At 50.6% G+C, this 24,241-nt stretch overlaps 3 protein-coding genes across 3 annotated transcripts in view; 1 reads left to right on the forward strand and 2 right to left on the reverse strand.

Moving 5' to 3' along the window:
• Nucleotides 1-24,241, reverse strand: part of LOC139673810 (zinc finger protein 850-like) — a 1,066,517-nt gene that overhangs the window by 929,164 nt on the left and 113,112 nt on the right. Inside the window, exon 4 of the mRNA XM_071559628.1 lies at nt 20,420-21,380. Within this exon, the coding sequence (XP_071415729.1) occupies nt 20,420-21,380 (961 nt within the window). The remainder of the gene's footprint in view (nt 1-20,419; nt 21,381-24,241) is intronic.
• Nucleotides 2,314-3,804, forward strand: LOC139674321 (C-type lectin domain family 2 member B-like). Its single transcript, XM_071560522.1, is given in 6 exon segments — nt 2,314-2,350; nt 2,706-2,798; nt 2,893-2,988; nt 2,991-3,085; nt 3,174-3,277; nt 3,613-3,804. Coding segments are annotated over 6 exon segments (579 nt in total). The 3' UTR covers nt 3,767-3,804.
• Nucleotides 10,923-14,011, reverse strand: LOC139673867 (olfactory receptor 6F1-like). Its single transcript, XM_071559796.1, has one exon. It carries the CDS (start codon nt 12,416-12,418, stop codon nt 11,435-11,437), a length of 984 nt encoding a protein of 327 aa, XP_071415897.1. The 5' UTR covers nt 12,419-14,011; the 3' UTR covers nt 10,923-11,434.

Raw genomic sequence — 24,241 nt, forward strand, 5'->3', positions numbered from 1 at the left:
CCCGCGCAAGTGGGACCCGAAGTGTTCGCCCCCCGTGTCCCCTCCCCAGGCCCGCGGAGGGAGCGGCTGCCCGAGGGCTCCTCCTTCCCCCTCGCTCAGAGCCGGGGCCGCAGCACCGCTGGCCCGTCCCGGTTCAGCTCGGCCTGACAGGTTTGGCCGCCCCGTCCCCGGGAGTGTCCCCGGCCGGTGGGACGGGGCTTGGAGCCCCCTGGGCTGGTGGGAGGTGTCCCCGGTGGGGCACGGGTGGGGCGGGGTGGGCTTTATGGTCCCTCCCAACCCAAGCCATGCTGGGACTGAAACACAGACGCGGTCTGGGATGGACCGGGATGGGGTGTGGGATGGACCGGGATGGGGTGTGGGATGGACCGGGATGGGTGTGTGGGCCAGATCGGGGCTGTGGGGGCTGGGCTGGACTAGGATGAAGCAAATTGGGATTTGAGTTTAGTTTTCTCTTCCCATGATTGCTGTGCCATATCCAGAGAGAATTTGTGAGGGGGAAGGAGGATGTGGTACTAGATGAGAAATAATAGGCAGATTTCTCCTCCCTGTCCTGCTCCATCTCCCCTGGGCCTCCCCCTCCAGCCCAGCCCAGCCTGTGGGTCCCACCTTGGGGTCCCAGTGACCCCCCAGGTGTCTCCTTGCAGGGACACCTCAGGTAAGGGCTGAATTACTCTGTTGTTTTCTGATAAAAAGTGGACATTCCTGTTGACTGTTTGGATTCCCTCTCTTTTGGTCACTGGAGAAAAGCCCCTTTGAATAATTCCCACATGCACTTGTGGACTCATTTCCCTTCCCTGGGCAGCAAAACAAAAGGCCATACCTATGTTGGGCTGTAATAGTTTTGAAATGCTCTTTGGGGCACAAAAGTCCTGTATTTGCTCCAAACTCAGAGTCTTTGGGAGTATTTTCCTTGACAAGTTTCTCTGCTGTTCCCTACTAGATGTTTTCTCCTCCTCTTTCTCCCCCACTTGGTTTTCACCCCCAAATGCCCTAAAGTGCAGCCTGGGGCAGCAGGAATTTGGGGCTGAGAACAGTAAAAATCACTGCATCAATTAAACCTTATTCAAAATCAAGTGTTGGAGTGGGAAGAATGACCCTTTTGGTTCCTACTTTGCAGGCACAGGTAGATGGTTTTTACCTGGAGAATATTTACCTGTGGAGGAACTGCTGGGTAAGGACTGGTAATAATTGGAATTTGTTGATATCAGGGTTTATACATAGTTTTAATTAATGTGGAAAGTCTTTGCAGCTCCCAATGACCCACCAGCAGCATCCACATTCTGTGCCAGTGGATTCTTGTCCTCTTTCTCTGTTTATGTTCTTATAAATATTCTACAAACTGTTCTCGTGGGGTCAGTTTTGGTTTGCTGAACCTGTTAATTTTTAACTTTGTCTTGGGGATAGTGCATGGCCAGGGAAAGCAGGAAAAGAGTTTAGGAAAAGCAATGAAGAAGGTGGGAAAATGTGCTGATGTGGGAGGTCACAGCAATAATGGGGCTGAGCACAGGGTGGGACAGGAAACAGTGAACAAAAAACAGCCTTGAGGAAAGAAACAGGCTTAGAAAAATGCCTGTGGGGGGAGAGTTTGGGGGATTATCAGCTTTTTGTGGTTTTATATTTCGGCCATGAGAGCATCATGGGACAGCCCCAGGATGGAGCAGGAGCTGTGCAGGCCCTGAGAGCTCAGGGTGTTGTCTGAGATCAGCTCATGGCAGGAGGAGCTGAGGGTGCCCCTGTCCCCTCTGTGCCCCCCCCCAGGGGTGGCAGGAGGAGCTGAGGGTGCCCCTGTCCCCTCTGTGCCCCCCCCGGGGTGGCAGGAGGAGCTGAGGCTGCCCCTGTCCCCTCTGTGCCCCCCAGGGGTGGCAGGAGGAGCTGAGGGTGCCCCTGTCTCCTCTGTGCCCCTCAGGGGGGGTAGAAACCCCTCGGGAGGCAGGTCCAGAGGGACCATCCCCTGCCCTGGGAGCTTCATGAGCTGCCCTGCACAGGGTGGGGAGACAGGGGGTGGACTCAGGTGGGGCTGAAGCACCTTGTGGGGTGACCTGGGGGGCCTAGACTGAAAACACCTCACAGCTGTGCAAGTCCTTGAGACAAAACCTTTCCAGGGCACACAGAGATGGCAGAGCCAAGGCTGAGCTGGGAAAAGAAAATGAGTGCTGGTTCTTTGAAGGCTGAAATCACCCAAACCTGGCAAAGGGATAATTGTGCTTGACTTTCCTGGCAGGAAAGTGCCCCAAATCAGGCATTTTCCACTCCCCAACTCCCACTCTGAGCAGGAACTGGCTTAGTTTGCACAGGTGAGACTCAGCTGCTGCGATGGAGCCAGTGCAGGGGAGGGCAGAGGAAGGGACCAGTAAGAACCAGTTCTTGTTTTGGGGTTGTGGTTTAGGGTTTTGAGGGCAGCTAAAATTGGATCAGAGAGCTGTGAGGGGGAACGATTGAGAATGTCAAAGTTGTTTGCCAGATGTGGGGAAGGATTAAGAAGGTTTAAATTATTTACAGGCTGTGGGTCAGGGGGATGGTGCCCATCCCATGGTGGAGAGGGGCACAAAGGGAGTGCAGCCCCAAAAATGGAATGGGTCCCCCTCAAACTGAGCCTGGAGCCCCTCATGTGCTTTGGGCTGTGTTGGGAGGTGCTGAAGGTGCCCACAGGGGGCTGGGGATGGTGTGGGTGCTCTTTGTGCCTTTTCCACACAGTTTGTCCCCAGATTTCAGCCTCAGGTGCATCAAGGACAAAAAGGTGCCCATCAGGGTCACCCTGCTCGTTGTGGGGCTGCTCCTCACCCTCATTGCCCAGCTGGGTGAGTGCTGAGGGTGGAGGAGCCACCCCGGAGCCTCCTCCTGGCAAACCCCCTGGAATAATCCACCTGGTGGGTGCACTGTCCTTGATTCCAGCTAAGAAATGCCCATCCTGCCCCAGTCCTGCCCTGCCTGGCTGCCTGGAGAGTGGGATTGGCCTTGGGGGCAAGTGCTTTTATGTCATGGAGCAGGAATGGGATGGAACAGGAATGAGGCCTCCTGCCTCTCCCACCCAGCCCACCTGACCACCATCAATACCTGGGAGGAGCTGGGGAGAGGAATCCCCAGTGTGGGATAGTTTTGGGGGAGCAGGTTTGGGAATTCCCTGTGGGGAGTGGGGTGGAGGTGCCTGTGATCCTTGTTTTGCCCACCTCCAGAATTTCCTCTTGTGCTACAGGAGGTCTGTGCACCACTGGATTGGTCTCCAGAGTGAAGGTTCCAGACCCTGGGAATGGCTCAATGGGTCCCTCTTCAATGCCCTGTACATTCCATCTTCTCTTGGAGAGCAAAATGTTGAGCTGGGCTGGGGTTGAGTGCAGGAAGGCACAGGTAGATCCAGATCTAAGGAGGTGGGAAATGCTTTTCCTGGTTGTGCCAAAGCCCTGGGACACAGCCCATGGATTTGTGGGATGCAGGTGCTGGTGGGGGTTGAGGCCATGCCAGGATGAATCCCATGGGAATATCCCCTCCTTTGAGGGGTCGAGGCAGTTTGGGCTCTGCCTGGGGGAGGTTTGCTGGGGAGGGTGGTCCCTGCTCCTGCAGCACTCTCCGGGAATGGGAATCCTTCCCTGAGCTCTGGCTGTGCTCTGGGTGCAGGTTTGGCATCCAGGGCAATGGCCAATGTGCTTGCACCAAATCCCATGGGATCAGCAGCAACTGGTACTCCCAGAGGAAATTCTCCATCTGCAGCCACTCCCAGAGTAGCCCCAGTGGGGTTTGGAAGGATCCAGGAACCCAGAATTCCACCTGAAACTTCCCTCTTGACAAAGATCCACCACCAGCTGCCCTTATTCCCACACAACCATGAGTGTCCCTCTGGTTTATATTTAAATTTTAATTTGGAGCACTGGAAACTCCTCCTGGCGACAACACAGAGGGAGTCCCTGGGTATTTGCAAGCACCATCAGGGTGGAGAGAGGGACCTGCAGTGGCTCAGCCCCCAAACCCACATCAATCAGCCCCTGCTGGCAGCTCTCCCCTCCTGCCCCTCAGGGATTGCCACTGCCCAGGAGCTGCTCCCTGCTGGAAATTCAGGGGGAATCTGCTCCAGTCCCTGCCTGGAGCTGGGCTCTCATGGATTTGGGGGAGTTTTACCATGGACTCAAGGGGGGTTTATCCCTTTTGGATGCCTCACCTTGTCCCTGCAGCAGCCACAGCACGATGCCCACCAGGACCAGTGTCCCAACCCCTCCAGGTCCCAGCAGAGCCCAGAACCAGTGAGGACCTGCAATGGGACCATACTGGGAGCGAGGGAGGAAGCAGCTCCTCTTCCTCTGTGCTCCCTGCTCTGCTTTCAATGCTCTGCCTCAGCTGCAGGTCCTTCACATCCCTCTGCACAGTGAGGAAACCTCACAAGGCTCTCTGGGAGCCCAGAAATGCCACAAGGTGCCTCTTTGTTCCCTTGTCCCAGCAAAGCTGCAGAACCTCAGAGCTCAGTCCCTCCCTCTCCTGCCCTGAGCTGCACCCAGAGGTGTCCTGGGGATGGGGAGACCCCCAAGCCAAGCCCTGGGGATGTTTGGAGTGATCCCAGAGGGGGCTGCAGGGCCCCCCAGCCCTGCTGAGCAGGCGAAGCCCTGCACGGTGTCCGTGGGCACTGGCTGTATTTTCCATCCTTCCCAAGGAAATGGGGTGAGAAGAACAAAACCTGCTGGTGCCAACACTGTGCCCCAGGCTGGGGGTGGGCAGCAAACCCTCTGGAGGGCAAAGCATTGGGGTTTGGCCACCAGCAGCTGAGGAAAAGGCACACAAGGTCCTTTTCTTCCCCAGGATTTCCTGCAGGGAAGGGATCCAGCCCCATCAGGGACATTGGCCCCTCCAAACCCGTCCCCCCAAGCAGAGCCCCCCTGGGATGGGGCAGAGGGGCCGAGGGACGTCACTCACCGAGGCCCCTCCGGGGCACAGCAGGACTGGCACAGATGGTGGTCAGTGCCCTGTCCCTGCCCCCGGGACATTGGGATCCGGGATAACGGGGGGTTTGGCCCCTCTGGAGCAGGAGCAGAGCCTGGCAGGGGGTGGGCTCGTGTCCCTCCAGGCTCTGAGTCGCTGTCCTTGTGTCACCGCGGCCGCAGGAGCCACAAAGAGCCACTGCCGAGGGTGAAGCTGCTCCGGGGGATGTGAAGGGGCTGTGGGGGGAGAGAGGAAGGGGCTGAAAGGGCTCCTGGAGGTACATCCCCCAAATTCTTCTCCTCCTCCTCCTCATCCTCTTCCTCCTCTTCTTCCTCCTCCCTTTCACTGGCATGCACTAATATCGATACTATGATGTGAATATAATATATATTATGTATTATCTATATTATTCTATCATTTTTATACTAAATAAAATATAAAAATTTTATTAGAATATTAATATTATTTTCAATAGCAGTTTATTTAAATTTTTTATTATATTTTCATTGCATAATCTTATGTATTTATTTGCATATTTTATATATTTTGTGTATAAAATATGATTTCAAATAATATTTTAATTAGAATTATTTGATTATACTTTCATTGCATAGTTTATGTTTCTTATTTATTTATTTCAATTTTTAATATATTGTAATAATCTTTTAATAATTTATATATTTATGTATTTGAAGTTTATTATTTATTTTTTTAAATAATTTATTTTTATGCAATTATTAATTAAATCAATATTTATTTTTTCCACTTATTAAAGCTGTTGTTAATTGACTTATTGATTTTTAAATTGTTGATTAACTATTACCCCACTGTGCCCTGTGCCCCCCATATGCCAAATAACCAACCCCACTGTGCCCTGTGCCCCCCATATGCCAAATAACCAACCCCACTGTGCCCTGTGCCCCCCATACACCAAATAACCAACCCCACTGTGCCCTGTGCCCCCAGCCCTTGGTCTGCAGAGCGTTGCCAGAGGAACAGGAAACCTTTGCACAGACCCCAAAAACTCAGGGAGAGGGATCAGGGCACAAAATGGGTCTGAAATGAAGCAAAGCTGCTTTTTATCCCAGCAGGCCTGGGACAGTCCCCCCTGGGGGGTGCTGGGTGTGTTGTTCACCCGTCTCCACCCCTGCCCTGCCCTCACTCCAACCCACACTGGCTGCAGGTTCCTGCCTGGAACAGCCTTGGGGTTCTCCTGGGAATGGAGGTGACCAGTTGTTCCAAAAATCTCTCTGGGGAGAGTTTTGTGGGATGCAAAGCCACGGAGTAAATGTGAATCCCAAATCCATGGGACACTTGGACCATTTTATGACCAATTCCCAACCCTGTCCCCTCCTTTTTCTTCACGTTTTTGGGTGGTAATCCCAGTTTAGGGCCAGTCCCAGAACGCCCAGCACCATCTTTCAGTTTAGGGCCAGTCCCAGAACGCCCAGCACCATCTTTTTATAGAGGTAAAAATACTTCTATTTTTTTCCCTCATGCATTCAAAACTTGAAAGAAAAAAAGAGGGAAAAAAAAAGGAAAAATAGGAATTTTCCCAGTTTCTTCCAGTAGCAGGAAAGAGGATAAAAAGAGGATAACCCCAAAATCCCAGTAGGAAAAACTATGCCATTACTTTTATTTTTTAAAAGTTTATTATAATTTCTTTTTATTATGTCTTTATATTTCATTCCAGTTTTTATGTTGTAGTTTGGGATTATTATGTAAATTCTCTCCCCTGCCACTTAACTGCCCAGGCCAGCGGTTAACAAAAGAAGCAGTTATCTGTTGATCACTTGGGTGAGGGCTGGCTTGTCTCTTTTGGTTTTTTTTTTTTGGATATTCTTCCCAGTCTTGGCTCGGCGGAACGGGGGAGTGGGGGCTCGAAAGAGGCAGGCTGCCCTGCTGGTTACTGCTGGGGTTTTCCTGGCTGTCTTGGTGCTGCCTACCTCGGACTACTTTTCGTGCCACGCTGCTGCTGCTGCCTGCCTTGGATTTGCTGCTGGTTGCTCGTACCTTTCTGCTTCTTAGATGGGGAACACAGGGGGAAGAGACTGAGTCCATCTGAAAGCTCACTGCTCGTCTGTCTCGCTGGAGAGGGACTGAAACTCACTCTGCAGCCAGCCAGGCTGTGACATTCACACTTAAGTATAACCTTTCCTCCCGGAGGAAAACCTGCTGGGTTTTGTTGTTTTGTTTTTTTGGGTTTTTTTCCTCTCTTGTGGTGTTGGGGAAGTGGGTTGCACTAGTCTGTTTACATATATATATGTATATATAGCAGTTATCCTTCTTGTATTAAAATTCCTTTTCTTAAATTTGTTAAAGAGTGGTGTGATTATCGTGGAGGAGGCCCCTCCCCTGCTTGTGGGTAAAACATTTTGGTTTTTTCCCCTCAAACCGAGACACAGGGAAATGCAGGGCTGCTGTGGGATGGGGAGGGGGATTTAATTCCAGCAGACACTGCTGTGGGGCTGAGGGACTCCATGGCTTCTCTGCCTGAGTCTTCACTGGAAAGGTCTCTCAGGCCTCTGTGATCAGAGAAAGCTTCAGGGAGGAGGAGAGCCCGTCTTGGCAGGAACCTCCTGCAATGGCAGAGGGACACATGGCAGTGTGTGCCCCTGCAGGGCACTGCCCTGGCCATGGCACAGGCTGGGAGCTGCCTGGCTGGGAGCAGCCCTGTAAGGCAGCTGTGGGTGGGCAGGAGCTGGGCAGGAGGCAGCCGTGTGCCCTGGCAGCAAGGGAGGCCAGGAGCACCCTGGGCTGTGGGACCAGCACAGCAAGGACGTGGCTTATCCTGGTTGCTGTGGCTGAGGAAAGCTGCACAAAGAGCTGTGGAGTTTAGAAATTGTATCCTCTTTAATTTGTACTGTGGGCAATGAAGGGAAACTTTCTGTGCCTCTGAGTGTCACCAGTTCCTCATCCCCTAAAGAGCACAAACCTGATGAGTTCCTACTCCAGTGACACTTGGATCTCCCTCCATACTCAGAGCACAAAGCTCCCTTATTCCAACAAGGTCCTTGAAATGGAGGGATTAAGGACACAGGACAGGATGTGGGGAACAGTTACAGGGCATGACCAAGGATTTGGGGTAGTTGTGACCCCAGGGCAGGACCCAGCACTTGGCCTCGTTGAACCTCATCCAACTGACCAGGGCCCATCGATCCAGCTTGTGGGTTTTGGTTTGTTTGTGCCTTCCTTTGTTTTGGTTTTTCTTTTTTTTTTTTCTGAAGTAAATGAACATCCCTCTGTGTCTCCTGCAGCTCTTTCTCCAAGTACAGCAGGTGGGAGTTGGTGCCAAGGAGCTGAAACCTGCAGGTCCAGCCTTTAGTGGAGGAAACTCAGATTGCACAAGGCTGCTTTGAGTGCCAGGGGTGTGATGAGGGAAATGGTGGGGTGGGGATTAGGAATAACATTTGATTAATTGTAAGACATAAAGGGTCTTGATTTTCATACTTATTTAGACTGCATTAATTGGTACTCATGATCAAAGTAATTTGGGGATTGCTGACATTAATATATAAACAGGAAAAAATAAACAGGCCACAAAAAATACATCTTTTCTCTTTATTTTACCATAAGATATTCACTTTGAATGCATTTCTGAGATCTCTGTAATTGACCACAAAATATTTGAAAATTTAAAAGCAAATTATTCCCAGAGGTTTGTCTTCTTGAAGATGCCATCACTGAGAAGAGACCATGGAGGGAACAAGCAGACAAGAAGACAATCCCTGGTGCTTTGGAACAATATCAATTAGGAATTGCTGCTATCAGTGTATAAACAGGAATAAAGTTAAACAGGACAAAAAGAAATTTTTCTTCATGCATTTTGTTAATGTAATACACTCACTTTGAATACACTTCTGAAATCTGTCTAATTAACCACAGCAGAATTGAAGACTTAATAATAAATTATTCCCAGAGGTTTGTCTTGACTGAACCACCCTTTAGAAAAGGAAAATTCATCAGCAAACCTGCAGGTTCCTGAGGATGTCAGCAAGCTCTGCTCAGGCCTGGGCCGTACCTGTTCCCTTGCACACTTTATCTATCCCCTCTGCTTCTTGGCCTTACTCAGACCCAAGAATTCCTCAGCTTTACTGGCACCTCTCTGTTCTTGCTGTGTCTGTCTTCCAACATATTTTCTGAGTATCCGTCAGTTCCTGTGTTTCCCACAACTCACTCAGGTTCTTCCTGAGCTTTGCTGATGCTCCCTAAGCATCCACAGTGCCCTTGCCACTCCGCATCTCCACACAAATATCCTTCTGCTGCTTCAAATTACAAAAAACATCAACCTGTTTCAGTTCAGCATGAGCCCACCTCTCCCTGCCAGTTCAGCTCTGTCCCCACCTTTAGCACCCCTGCAGCTGCACACACTCTGCTCTCTCTGCACTGTGTATTTAGGAAAGAGTAAAGCTGGGCACACGTGTAAGCTGGGGAGGTGTGGCTGGAAACAGCCCCACAGAGAGGGACCTGGGGGTGCTGGTGGGCAGCAGGGTCAGTGTGAGTCAGCAGTGTGCTCTGGCAGCCTGGAGGGCAAACAGCACCCTGGGGAGCATCAAACAGTAAAACCAGCTGGTCACTGAGGTGATTGTCCTGCTGTGTTCAGTGCTGGGGTGGCCTCACCTTGAGTACTGTGTGTAGTCCTGGGCCCCACAACTTAAGAAGGATGTTAAGGTCCTGGAATGCTGCCAGAGAAGGGCAACAAAGCTGCTGAAAGGGCTGGAAGGCATGTTCTGTGAGAAGCATCTTAGGACTCTGGGCTGCTCTAGTTTTGAGTAAAGGAGGCTGAGACTCTCTACAGCTTCCTGAGGAGGGAGCATGGAGAGAGAGGTGCTGATCTCTTCTGCCCGGTATCCAGTGATAGAACATGTGGGAATGATTCAAAGCTGCACCAGGGAAAGTTTAGTTTGAACAACAGGAAGTATTTCTTTACTGAGAGTGTAGTCAAACACTGGAACAGGCTTCCCAGAGAAGTGGGGGATACTCCAAACCTGTCAGTGGTTAAGAGACATTTGGAGAGTGCCCTTAATCACATGCTGTAATTTTGGTCCACACTGAAGGGGTCAGGCAGTTCAATCATTGTAGATCCCTTTTAACAGAATTATTCTCATGTAGTCTGAACTCCTCTATTGCACAGGTGTACCTGTGCATGGTGGATCCCTCCAGCAGCTGTGCTCAGTCACCCACCTGCTCAGCAGCTTATACCAGTCTCACCAGTGGCAGACATTTGGACACATGAGCCCCTGGGGCCACAGTCCCATTCCAGGTGCCGGTACAGACCCTGCCAGTGACACACAGACACACAGAGAGACACACAGACACACAGACGCACACAGACACACAGACACACACAGACACACAGACACACACACACACACACACAGAGACACACACACACACAGACACACAGACACACAGACACACACAGACACACAGACACAGACACACACACACACACACACACAGACACACACACACAGACACACAGACACACAGACACACACACACACACACACACAGACACACACACACACAGACACACACACACACAGACACACAGACACAGACACACACACACACACACACACAGACAGACACACAGACACACACACACACACACACAGACACACACAGACACACACACACACACACACACAGACACACACACAGACACACAGACACGCACACACAGACAGACTCACACACACACACAGAGACACACACACAGACACACATACACACACACAGACAAACACACACACACAGACAAACACACACACACACAAACCCTCAATTCCGGTCCCTCTGGTTGTTCAGTTTCACATATTGACATACGGGCTGTTTGATGTCCTGACCCTCCTCCAGCTGCTGCACTCACACCCCCAGGCTCACACACTCATGCAGATTAGAGATTTGCTCACACAGGAGTTGCAGAATAGTTTAACTCCTACCCAAAGAAGTTAAAAATTAAGTTTAATGAGAAGACAGGACAGACTGCATGGATTGGGATCCTTCCCTCAACTTCCCACAAGTCCCGGGCTATCCAAAAATGCTCTTCCCCTGCATTCCAGAATGTATCCTACACTCCTAGGCAACAATCCCCTTAATCCAAGTGGTGATCTGCTCTCACTGACTTAGAGCTTTCAAACTGAGACAACAGGGCTGACGACTCTCCCAGGGCAGCCTTGGAAGGAGCTGGGACAAGGTGTCCATTTCTCAGGAGCCTGTAATTTGGACTGTCACTCGGCACAGTTCCTCTGTGCTCTTCTCTCTTTGGGAGATGGATTCTTAGACACCTTATGGCTCTCCATTGATGGGTCTGGGAGCAGCCAGGGCAGAGGATTAAGTGAGTTACTCCTCCTACCACTGTTAGTGCCCTGTCTGTGTGTGGAGAGGAGCTCCTTATCACTGAGCCTGACACAGTCTGACAAGAGATTAAATCTCCCAAGGCATCCATGCATGGTGGTTACATACATGGCATTGTTAGACATAGGATAGCATGTCCTTGGCATTTCTGTCCAGAAATGCATCCTGATTAGGGGAAAAGCTTTATTACTGTCCTGGCAAGGAATTTGTTCAGTGCCAGTGTCACAGCCCTGTTCCTCAGGCTGTATATGAATGGATTTAAGAATGGGTACAGGACTGTGTTCAGCAAAGTCACAATTTTGTTGGTCTTCAAGGAAGCATCTTCTGAAGGACACATGTAGAGAGCAATACAGCTCCCATATGCAATGGATAAGGTGATGAGATGGGAAGAACAGGTAGCAAAAGCTTTCTTCCTCTCAGAGGCTGCTGGAAGATGCAGAATACAGAAAAGGATGCACATGTAAAATGCCAGAGTGAAGCACAAGGAACCCATCAGGACACACGATGAGAAAACAGAGTCTATTTTCCAAAGCAGGCTGGTGTCAGAGCAGGACAGTTTGAACCAGGGGGTGTTGTCACAAAGAAAGTGGGGGATCCTGTTGGAGCCACAGAAAGACAGCTCAGGGAGGAAGAGCAGGCGGTAGCTCTGGAGGCTGAAGCCGATGGCCCAGGCAGCAACGACCAGGCAGAGGCAGAGCTGAGGCTCCATGAGGGCAGCGTAGTGCAGGGGTTGGCAGATGGCAACACAGCGGTCACAGGACATGACCACAAGCAGGATGAACTCTGTGCATCCCAGGGCAAAGTAGAAATAGGACTGGGCAAAGCAGCTGCTCGGTGAGATGGTTTTCTGATCAGAACTCAGGATTGCAAACAATTTGATGCTTGTGAAGGATGTAAACCAGATTTCCAGGAAGGCCAAGTTGCTGATGAAAAAGTACATGGGGGTTTGCAGGTGATGATCCACACACACAAGGAAAATGATGGTTGCATTCCCCAGCACCGTTGTCAGGTACATGAGCAGAAGGACCAGAGAGAGAAACAGCTGCAGTCTTTGATCAAGCCCTGGGAAACCCTCTAGGATGAACTCGGTAACTGCTGTTTCATTTTCTGGGCCCAGGGTGAATTTCAATCCATCCTGCTGAGACAGGAACATGGCAAAACTAAGGGTGATAATTTCACAGTCTGGACAAAAGTTCTGTCCTTGCCTCTCTGCTCCTTTCTGTCCTGCAGTCTTCTGACATAGCACAGAGATTGTCCTTCAAGCAATTCTCACACCCTGAGTTTTCTGTTTCACATTTCACTTAAGAGTCCTCAGAGATTTTGTTGTCTTCTTTCTACCTTTTCCAAACACTCACAAAGAATTGTTCCACCAAAAGAGAGGATTTTAAGGGGACTGTTGGCTATTTCACCCCATTCCTGGAAAATTCCAAGCTCACTCAGACCTGTTGCAAACATCTGTCACACCTGCCTGCCAAAAGCCTCTCTTCTACTGCACAGATGCTAAACCATGAAATCACATCCAGTCTGTATGTTTCTACTTTTCAGTACTTGCCTTTTGCATTGGGAATCTCTGAGAATCCATTCATTTCAAAATAAGCCATATCAAGTATTTTGCAATCCCCTGCTTTCTTCCACAGCTTCTTGCTGGCTGGTTCTTCAAGAAAGGAGAGTGGAGGGCAGAATAGGAACCAGGTATATCTTGTCTTTTTAGTACTCTTCATAATCACTGGAATCTATTATGGATGACAGAGTGTTCCTCACAGTCCCACCTCACACCTGTCTGCACCAGAATGCTCTTGTTTCCATGCAGCTGCTCACTGCTATTGCTGTCAGATGTTCTAACCTAAATGCAGGGCAAGAGAAGTGTGCCAGGAAGAGATTTGTAACCTTCCCTTTGCATGCCAGTTTTAGATTCAGAGAACTCAGCCTCCAGAGTCTTCTCTTGTCTCCACTGACTATGGAGGGAGCCTGGAGAAAACAAGTTCCCATGAGTGCCTGCAGTGGAGTAAACTCACTATTCAAGCCCCAAATCTCTGATTAATTAGTTGTTATGCTTTTAAATCAAAATGCACAGTTCACAGAAGGAAGCATGAGGAAAATATATGCAGTAAAGTCTGGTGTTTTTCCTTTCATCTTTTGATTTTGCTTTTACACAGAGAGGAGCAGAGCAGATGACTCCAAAAACAGGGTGATTCAAAATGCCAGGGGGAGGAGAGGAGATGGTGGGTTTGAAGCAGTGAAACAAAGCTGTGTTGATGTGCCAGCAGAGCACTGAAGCCATTTGTCCCCTGGGTGGTGCAGGGACTCTCCCAGCTCATTGTGCACACAGACGAGAGGAGAGACTGATCTGGGACAGTCTGTCAACTGGAAACCAAGTGATGGAGTTCAGTCAAGATCCTTCACAATTAACCAACTCCAAAATGAGCATAAATGAGTCACTTTCCAAAGTAACTGTTGGACTGAATTGTGGGGGACCTCTCCAGATGGGAACTCCAGGCAGTCCCAGGGATGAGCAGATCCTGCTGTGTCCAGGCCTGTTCTTGTGCGTAAATGTAGTGATTCCATCCTGGGTGGAGAGTCTGAGAGACTGAGAGGTTTCAGAGATCCCTGTAACAGCTTCTGCTCCACAACTGAGTGAAGCTGAATAATTTGGAAGGTGCTGACACCTGTCAGAGAGAAAAAGTGAGGAAGAAGTAGAGATACAAAATGTGCTGATACTAATTGAGAAGGTCCTCTGAGCTTTGTTTCACCACCCAAACTGTTGATAGGAACAGTATCTGGGAAGGCACTGCATAAAGAACAGAGAAGTACCTGGAAAGGGAGACTTGTCCAAAGAGTACATAAAAGTCTCCTTGTCAGAGGGTTCCACTGCTTCCTAAAATTTACATTCAGGGCTAGAGTCAGTTGTTTGCAGAGAGCTCAGCCCCTTCCCAGGGAGGTGTCCTCCAAATCCCCCCGTTCCCTGAGCATCCCCGTGCCAGGCACTGGCACATCCCAGGCAGCCCCTGCCCAAAGCAGCCAGAGGTGGGGCCAGCAGCAGGTCGGGGCAGGGGGGGGCTCAGGCAGGGGGGGCTGGAGGCTGTGGGGGCTTTGACAGCAGCACTCAGGATGGATCACAGAATGCCAGAATGTGCTGAGTGGGAAGGGACCCACAAGGATCATGGAGCCCAACCCTCAGCCCTGCACAGAACCATCCCCAAGAGTCACACCCTGTGCCCCAGAGCATCATCCAAACACTTCTGGAGCTCTGTCAGCCTTGGGGCTGTGCCCACTGCCCTGGGAAACCTGGCAAGTGCCCACCACCCTCTGGGGGAAGAAGCCCTTTGTAAGATCCAACCTAACCCTGCCCTGACACAACCCCAGGCCATTCCCTGGGTGCTGTCCCTGGTCCCCACAGAGCAGAGATCAGTGCCTGCCCCTCCTCTGCCCCTGCCAAGGAAGTTGTACCTGCACTGAGGTCTCCCCTCAGTCTCCTCTTGTGCAGCTCATCACACCAAGCGCCCTCAGCTGCTCCTCACATGCTTCCCCTGCAGGCCCTTCCCCATCTTGGTTGCCTCCTTTGGACACTCTCTAATGGCCCATTATCTTGCCTCTGTTGTGGTGCCCCAAAGTGCCCCAATACTGCAGGTGAGGGAACTGCCAGGGCTGTGTGATGTGGGGCCTGAGGGTGCCCAGGGGACAGTGTGACACTGCAGGGCCCAGGGGACACTGTGACACTGCAGGCCCAGGGCACAAATCCTCTCCAGTCTGATTGGAGCAGTGTGGGGCTGTCACCTGGGATATCAAGTACAACCTCAGAGAGGAAAAGATTGGGAGACGCCGAAAGGAGTCTGCAGTGGATACCAAAATAGAGAGCCACTTCCAAAAGGGCAAAACCAACTTGGAAGCTTCCCTGGAGGAGTCTGGGGCTGTTATCTGGGATTTCAGAGTACAAAGTCAGGGACTGAGGCTCCAAGAGATGTCTGGGAGAAGTCTCAGGTGGATCCTGGAAGATGGAAGTCCCAGGAAAAAAAAGCAAACTCATCTCTGGGACCTGCCCTGGAGGAGTCTGGGGCTGTTCCCTGGGATCTCACCTGCCCTGAGGAGGGGGCAGGGCAGGGGCTGGGCCTGGGGAGGGGAATAAACTGGAGAATAATCAGGAAATTGTTGTTTAATCTATTTATTCTTTCTGTGTTGAAACTGAAGGCTTAATATGATGGAGGGAGGTAAAAATAGCATGAAATGACAACTTTGAGGACTCTGTCTGTGGTGTAGTAATTGTTCATAGTTAATCGAGTTATTAATTAGAACGAATAGAATTAATAGTATTATTACTTTGTTCATCTATTAATATGTTTCTATAGAATTATACCCAAGACAACCATTGTACCTGTTGCTGGTCATTGCCTGGGGACCTATAAAAGATCAGGTGACCTTGATGGGACATAAACAAGGGACAAAAACAAGGGGTGTCAGGGGAATATCTGAGTGGAAATGGCCTCAAGTGGTTCCAGGGCAGGTTTAAATGGATATCAGGAAAATGTTTCCATGGAAAGGGTTTTCCAGCCCTGGCCCAGGGCAGTGGTGGAGTCCCCATCCCTGGAGGTGCCCAAGGACACGTGTGGAGGTGGCACTTTGGGACGTGGTTCATTGGTGGCCATAGCAGGGGTGGGTTGATGGTTGGACTTAATGACCCCAGAGGGTTTTCCCAGCCCTGACCACTGTAGGGTCATGAACACGAGACGGTTGTGACCATGAGATGACCATGAGATGATCGTGAGCATGATGTGATCAGACCCATGAGAGGACACCGACCATTTGGCCATGAGGTTTACACTGACCTTTTGACCATGAGATGTGTCTTGGGTTGAGCTGGCAAAATGCCAACTGCCCAGTACAGATCCAGTCTCCCTCCCCTTCCTGATGAGAAAAATGAGGAAAAAAACCCCTCAAAGATTTAAACTTAATTATATGTATTCATACAGAAGAAAAAAAAAAAGAGAAAACTATAATATAAGACACATCTAGACAAGTTAGATACAACGACAATTTTCTACCTCCCATCAAAAACAGACCTCATCACTCCATAAAGCACCTCAAAAGACACCCAGCAAGGCAAAAGAGAGAGAATAACAATAAAATGTTTTACTTCCCTGAACTCAAACAAAATGGGAAGTAGCAGTGGGCAGCAGCCAAGGCCCACTCCACCAAGGCAGCAGCTGCGTGTCTTGCCTCTACTTCGGCCAAGATGGGAACTGAGAGAACACCTCCTACTCTACTGCACTTCTATCTCAGTTTGCATCATTGGGGATGAAATATTTCTTTGGTTGCTCAAGTCAGGTGACACCTGCCCCTCCTAATCTACATAACATTATCAGGGCCTGCTAAAGGTAAGGCCCACATCTAGGCCTAACTAAAACTACTACAATCATACCAAAGGACATCAAACCCATATTCTATATCTATCTATTTCATGTGCTTAAACAGTCTTTGTTTTTTCAGAGCCATCTTCCACCCCTCCATATTGTAGGCATTAGTCCATTAGGTGGGGTATTTGGGGCAATAAAAGAACAGTTCATCATTGGACACCAACACTGGTTCAGCTCAGGTCTTCTTCACCTGATGGTTCATGTCCTGCAACACACAACTCAAAATGCAAGTTATTTTGTTCTCCCAAGGTTAAATGTCCTTGAGGCACACACTGGGTCTCCATCTCCTTCTCAGGGGTCACCATCCCCTTCTCAGGGGTCACCATCTCCTCACTGGGGTCACTACATCCTCTTCAGGGGTTTTCACAATAGCAAGCACATGTTTCACAGCTGTGGATAACCTTAGAAATTGTGTCCATGGTTAAATCCACCCATCGGCCTCGCCCACCTACAGGTGGCCCAAGGCATCTGGGCCCATCAAGCCAGGAACAACTCTCCCTTATTCTAGTCCAGGTGTGATGTTCATTAGCTCTCAACACTTCCAATTGGTCTTCTTCCATCAATCTAGCCATCCCCACAGGGCATGGGCTATCATCACCAAGTCAGTGTAGAGGTAAAGCCTTGGCCACTGCTCTGGTTCAGCAATGTCCCACAGTCTCAGTTGTCCCTCTCCTCCTCCTGGCTGGAGGCAGGGCAGCCTTATTGCTGCTCTTGGCTCTTTTCTGAGGTCTCTGTGTCAACTACGTGGACAGCCTTTTTACCACCTTTCTTTCATTTTATATACAGAACTAGATCCACTGTTCCACCACCTCATGTCTTCCCCCATGTCACACAGGAAGGACCACAGTTCACCACATGACCCACACTTGGGTTTTGCTCTCTGTCTGGGTGGAGCAGGACAGAAAGCACAGTCTCTTCATCTGTACTCATATTCTTGGGGTGTTGACACAGGAAAGGTGTCTGAACTTAGAAGGGCAGTCAAAAGAGAGGTTAACACAAGCATCCAGCAGGGAGAAACCATTGTTTATGTTTTGGTGTTCTACATGTACTAAAACAATGACAATAACTAGGTATGTTTATATAAACAAGATCTGGTACAGCAGCCACAGCTCCCGGGAAGCCTCCAAGCTCCTGGGAGGCCAGCCAAGGTCCACTGGCCAAAACTGGGTAGACACACCAATCTTTGTTTTGGTTTGAAAGCTTGGCAAGATGCCAAGTATGAACCAAAGTGACAAAGATCCCTCTTCCCCACCCAGCCAAAAAAACGGAAAAAAACCCTCCGAAACTTACACTTCACTAGTTTCTAGAAAGAGAGAAAATTAAAAGTAAACTACAATATAATACTCGCTCACACAAGTTAGATATAACAAACAATTTTTTCACCTCCCCACCCAACAGAAAACTGAATTTCTCAGGACACAAATCTCACTATTCTGGTTGCAAAATCACCCAAGAGAACTCCACCCCCCTAGGGACAGACCCAAGCAAAGAGAAAACTAAGAATAAACATTTCACTTTCCTGTAGATAACACAGAGGTGAGGTGGTTCTGGGCCCAACTCAGCGGATGACAGCAGCAGCATCCTCCCACTACCATGGCCAAGACCAAAGAGACAAGCACCTCCTCCTACACTGTATTTATATTTGAGATAACAGCAGAATATGGTACAGAATACCACTGGCCAGAAGAAGTCAGCTGTCAGCTGGCCTGACCCAGCTCCAGTCAGCTGATAATCCCAGGCCTGCTCTAAAAACTAAAGCCTAAATTTAGGCCTCCACCTACTTAAACACAGGACATGCAAGAACCTTAGTGACCCCTCCAAGTCAATACAGCAGAGCATTAAAAAGCTGAAAGAGTTTACTGTTCAACTTGAGAAAAGTGATGATCGAGGGATGAGCAGTTTAACTGGCCTGATATGTTTGACACAGGACCATGGTTAAAGAAAGCATTTATTGTTACATCAATGAGTTTGTTTGTGGTTTTTGCTATTACGCTTTGTGTTCTGTCTTTGTTATCTTGCATGCAGCATATGATTAATCACAGTTTTGCACAAGTCTCTGTGTTACAGCCTAAAAACAAAAAAGGGGGAGAGGTGGGACTGCAAGTTTGGCATGAAACCACAGAGATGCTTGGAGATGTCAGCAGGAAGCCATGGGCTTTGAGCAGAAACAAAGAAGAGCTGTTTGCACTCCAGATCTTAAGTCTGACCCTTTCTGTCTCAGAGTTTTGTCCTGCTTGCTGTATTTGTGGTGCTGGGCATGGTTTAAAAGACTGTTAACTTTCCTGGGTAGTGGAAAAGTACCAGCTGGCATGTCTCTCCCCCTAGTTTGCATGCTCCTCTCTCAAACCCTACAAATTGCAGAGTTCGTAACTAGTGAAGGTCTCAGTTTGTACAAGCAACCTGAGTTTGTGCCTCAGTTGCCAAAAAACAGCTTACAAGTCAGCAAAAATTACAAGCCACCAAAGCCTGCCCCCATCCAGACACCCAAACCAAACCCATGGTGGCAAAAGCCTCAATAAAACCAGCTGTAAAATTGTGACTTTTGGAGTTTATCGCCCCCTTCCCTTCAATGTGCCACATTTAATTAATCAGGTGGTTATTTCAGCCCCTCAAAGACAAGACCATGATCTGGATGCTCAGCCTTGGCCCAGCTCCGGCATCGCTCCAGCCAGTGCTGACTCAACCAGCCCTGAGTTCTCCAGCCCAGAGTTCTTTTCAAGAACTCCCTCTCACAGTGGAGCTCAGGAGAGTGGGATCAGCTTCCTGGTCCTGCTTAAACAGGAGCTCATGGAGACTGGGAGGAGACTTTTGGTATTGAGTAAGTTATTGGCACACCCAGAGGAGAGATGAGAAATCACTAACCAGGACAGGAATTCCTTCTCAGTGGCCACAGTTGAATATTCGGGTGTTCCTCAGCAGCTTTGTGGTTCTGTTCTCAGTGTGTTTCCTTGCCAAAAGAAAGGGGTACGGAAACCAGCTGCAGAAACAGTTGTCTGCCTTAAACTTGATGTTTAAAATTTCTGACCAAGGGAGATGTGCCTTCGCTTTGGAGACTGGAATGTTCATGGTTCGTGGCTCCAACATGCTCCAGTTGCAAAAGCAGTGGGTGCTTTGCTGCCCTTGGGCAAAGGAACCACCCAGAGGCACAGGGGGGAACATCCAACCCCGGAGGAGACAGGCTGGGCTTGAAGCCACAGAAGGGAAGGGTTATTTTTATGCTTTTATATCACTACAGACAGGATCTAAAACTGCTCCAAAGCTACTTTACATGGAAACAAAGTGTTCTAAACCCTACATATACATATATATCGATAACGTAAATCTAATCTGCCTCAAGGGGTGGATTAAAAAGTACCTGGGTCACCCTCAGCTTTAGGGGGGTCAGGACAGGTGCCAGACATGGGGGAAGCTTCTGGCAGCTGCTCACAGAATCCACTCCTGAAGCCTCCCCTGTTACCAAAATCTGGCCACAGAAACCCAATGCACTGCCCAGCATGGATCACCTGGAAGGTGGGTCTCCAGGTCTCTGCTAAACAGGCTCCATCAGGAATGCTGGTCATCAAGTCTTTACCCGACATGGGTCATTAGGTCTGGGCCCAACGTGGGTCACTGTGGATCATCCAACATGGGTCCGCTGATGGAGTTGCAGCAGTGGACGAAGCTCTTCCTGTAGTCAGGGCACTCGGAGGGCTTCCCTTACTGGTGGGTCCGTTGGTGTTGGGTCAAGGTAGCGCTCTGGGTGAAGCACTTCCACACTCGTCACACCTGTAAGGCCTCTCCCCAGTGTGGATGCGCCGGTGAGTGAAGAGGCTGGAGCGCTGCTTGAAGCTTTTCCCACACTCCCCACACTTGTACGGCCTCTCCCCAGTGTGGATACGCTGGTGAAGGATGAGTTTGGAATTTTGGTTGAATCTCTTCCCACAGTCGGTGCAGAGGAAGGGCCTCTCCTCTGTGTGCCTCCGCTGATGCACAAGAGCTTCTGAGCTGGTCTGGAACCTCTTCCCACACTCAGAACACCTGTAGGGCCTCTCCCCAGTGTGGATGCACTGGTGGGTGACGAGGGCGGAACTCTGCTTGAAGCCCTTCCCGCAGTCGGTGCAGCGGAAGGGCCTCTCCTCTGTGTGGGTCCTCTCATGCACGAGGAGATGTGAGCTGGTCTGAAACCTCTTCCCACATTGCCCACACTTGTATGGCCTCTCCCCAGTGTGAATGAGCTCATGAGTGATAAGGCCAGAGATATTCCTGAAGCTCTTCCCACATTCCCCACATGCGTAGGGCCGTTCCCCAGTGTGGATGCGACTGTGGTTGATGAGGGTGGACTTGTCACTGAAGCTCTTCCCACATTCCGTGCACGTGTAGGGCCGTTCCCCAGTGTGGGTGCGCCGGTGAGTGACGAGATTGGAGTTGTGCTTGAAGCGCTTCCCACATTCCCTACATGTGTAGGGCCTCTCCCCAGTGTGCAGGCGCAGGTGGCTGAGGAGGGCAGAGCTGTCCCTAAAGCTCTTTCCACATTCCTTACATGGGTAGGGCCGTTCCCCACTGTGCATGCGCTGGTGGCGGAGCAGGTTGGAGCTGTTCCTGAAGCTCTTCCCACATTCCCTACACGTGTAAGGCTTTTCCCCAGTGTGGATGCGCTGATGGCAGATCAGCTCGGAGCTCTGGCTGAAGCTCTTCCCACATTCCAAGCACTTGTAGCGCTTCTCCCTTCTGTGAAGCCGCTGCTGCATCACCAAGTCAGAGCTCTGGTTGGAGCTCAGGCCGCCTTCCCGGGACAGGCTGGGTTGTTTATCCTCAGAAAGCCCTGGGCTAGGCTTGGAATGTCTCCTCCTGGCAGATCTCCGTGGCTTTTCCTCCTCAGTGACTTCCTGCACTCTGGAGCTGTTCAAAACGGCCTTTGCCAGCAGGTTCTGCTGGGGGGATTTGTCCTCCGTGCTCTCCGTGCTCAGCTCGGGGCCTGGGGCAGGAAGGAACAAGGACAGGCAGGCATTTGCCTCCGGCCCCCAGGGAAGGCCAAGGACATCCCCCCAAACCCGGCCCCGGCAGGACGGCGTCGGCAGCGGGGTTGTCCTGCAGCCGGGGCCATGCTGGGCTGGAAGATGCAGCACAAGAGAGGGGCAAAGGGGCACTGACTTCCTCCTCACCTGCCTGGGGGTCCCAGGGCATCTTCCTCTTCCTCGCAGCCTCCTCCTCCATCTGGCCAAGGCTGAGGAATGAGAAATCCTGCTTTGGGGGGAAAACATGGTGTGAATGCCTTGGCTTGGGGGATCCTCTTGCCCAAGTCCATGTCTAGAAGTCACTGGGCATCTTGTGATCCTAAAAACCTCCAAAACATCAAAATTTAGCCCAAAACAACCTTTGATTATACTGGCAGTAACTGGACATAACTGGGATCATCTGGGGCAATCTCTGGAACCATATTGGCAGTGACTGGGAACAAGTGGGACTATGCTGGAAGGGAACTGGGACCACACTGGGGGCAACTGGGAGCAAGTGGGAGTGGCTGGGTCTATACTAGTGGCTACTGGGCATGACTGAGACCATGCGAGACAGACTGGGGTCAAACTGGGAATGTACTAAGGGCAACTGAGGGGTATCAAATTGGGAGGACCAGGGAGCAAGTGGAACCATGTCGGGGGCAACTGGCATCATACTGGGCTCATACTGGGAGTGACAAGGAGCATGCTGGAGGATATTGGGACCCTGTTGGGTGCAACTGGGAGAAACTGGGAGCAAATGGCATCATGTTGGAGGCGATTGGGATCATACTGCAGGTGACTGGGAGCATGATGGTGGCAACTGCGATATACTGGGAGTGAGTGGAACCATACTGGGGGTAAAAGGGAGTAACTGGAAGCATGTAGGGGGAACTGGTTTAATAATGGGAGCAACTGGATGCACACTGGAGTCATACTGGGATCATACTGAGAGTATCTGAGAGTGTCGGATTATACTGGCAATGACTGGAAAAAACCTGGGAGTACACTTGGAGCTCATGGCATGATACTGGGCTGATACTGGAAGGAAGTGGAACCATGTTGAAGGCAACTGGGATAACACTAGGAGGAGCTGGGCCCAAGCTGGAGGACACGAGGGGCAGCAGGAGACCTTGTGGGACCACCTTGTACTACCTGGGGTGGCTCTGGGGGGCCCTCAGCTCCTCAGGGCTCTTCCTGCAGCCACAGAACTTGCAGGGACCCTCCTCCAGGTGGGTTCTCCATGTGTTCCAGGAGCTTTGGGCTCCTCCTGGCACAGACTGGGGCCAATTGGGATCATCCTGGCATCATATAGGAGCATGTCACAGGCAATTAGGACCCTCCTGGGGTTAACCAGAAGAATCTGGGAGCAAATGACATCATGCTAGAAGTGACTGGCAGCATGATGGTGGTAACTGGGATACACTGGGGATGAATGGAATCATAGAATGGATTGGGTTGGAAAAGACCTCCAAGATCATCAAGTCCAACCCTTGGGCCAACTCCAGTCCATTTACCAGATCATGGCACTCAGCGCCACGTCCAATCTGCATTTAAAAATCTCTAGGGATGGTGAATCCACCACCTCTCTGGGCAGCCCATTCTAATGCCTGAGCACTCTCTTTGGAAAGAATTTTTTTCTGATATCCAACTTAAATTTCCCCTGGCAAAGCTTAAGCCCGTGCCCCCTTGTCCTATTGCTGAGTGCCTGGGAGAAGAGACCAGCCCCCACCTGGCTATAACTTCCCTTCAGGTAGTTCTAGACAGTGATGAGGTCACCTCTGAGCCTCCTCTTCTTCAGGCTAAGCAACCTCACCTCCCTCAGCCTCTCCCCATAGGGCTTGTGCTCCAGTCCCTTCACCAGCCTTGTTGCTCTTCTCTGGACTCGCTCCAGCCCCTCAATATCCTTCCTGAATCATAGAGGAGGTAAAAGGAAGCAACTGAAAGCATGTGGGGGGCAACTGAGTTAATACTGGGAGCACACTGGGAGTGACTGGCACCATACTGGGGCCAATTTGGACAATGTTGTGGGCAAGCGACATCCAGTAGGAGCCACTGGGCTCATATTGGAGGTGACTGGGCTTTGAGAAGCACATGATGGGCAGCAGGGTGAGGGCGACCCCCCTCCCACTGCTCTGCATTCCCAAAATCCTTGTTGCCAGTTCCTGCTCTGGCCCTGAACACCAGATCTGCTCTGGGATCCCTTTCCCTGGGGACACCTCCCTGCCCTCTCCCCACCTTCCTGCCTCTGGAAATCAGCACTTTGGGGCCTCATCTCACTGCTTTCTCCTTCTCTTCCCTATTATTATCATGATCCCCCTGCACCTCCTTTTCCAGGGCTCTGGGACACCCCTCTGTGGCCGTTCCCTGTTTTCCAGCCCCCACACCCCCCTTTCTTTGACTCCAGGATCCTCCTGCACCCACTTTCCTGCCCATCTTGCCTCTCCCAGCCCCTGCATCCCCCTTTTCTTTGGCTCCAGGGACCACCAGGCCGCCATTCCCAGGCATCCCAGCTCACCTCACACCCACATTCCCCTTCTTTGGCTCAAGGACGCCCCTGCCCACGCTTCCCCACTCATCTGTTACACACCAATA

The sequence above is a fragment of the Pithys albifrons genome, chromosome 7 (genome assembly GCF_047495875.1).
Source record: "Pithys albifrons albifrons isolate INPA30051 chromosome 7, PitAlb_v1, whole genome shotgun sequence".
Classification (NCBI taxonomy): Eukaryota; Metazoa; Chordata; class Aves; order Passeriformes; family Thamnophilidae; genus Pithys; species Pithys albifrons.

Bases quoted from the DNA above. Each gene is read 5' to 3' on its own strand.
- LOC139673867 (XM_071559796.1), bottom strand. From the start codon at position 12,418: ATGTTCCTGTCTCAGCAGGATGGATTGAAATTCACCCTGGGCCCAGAA.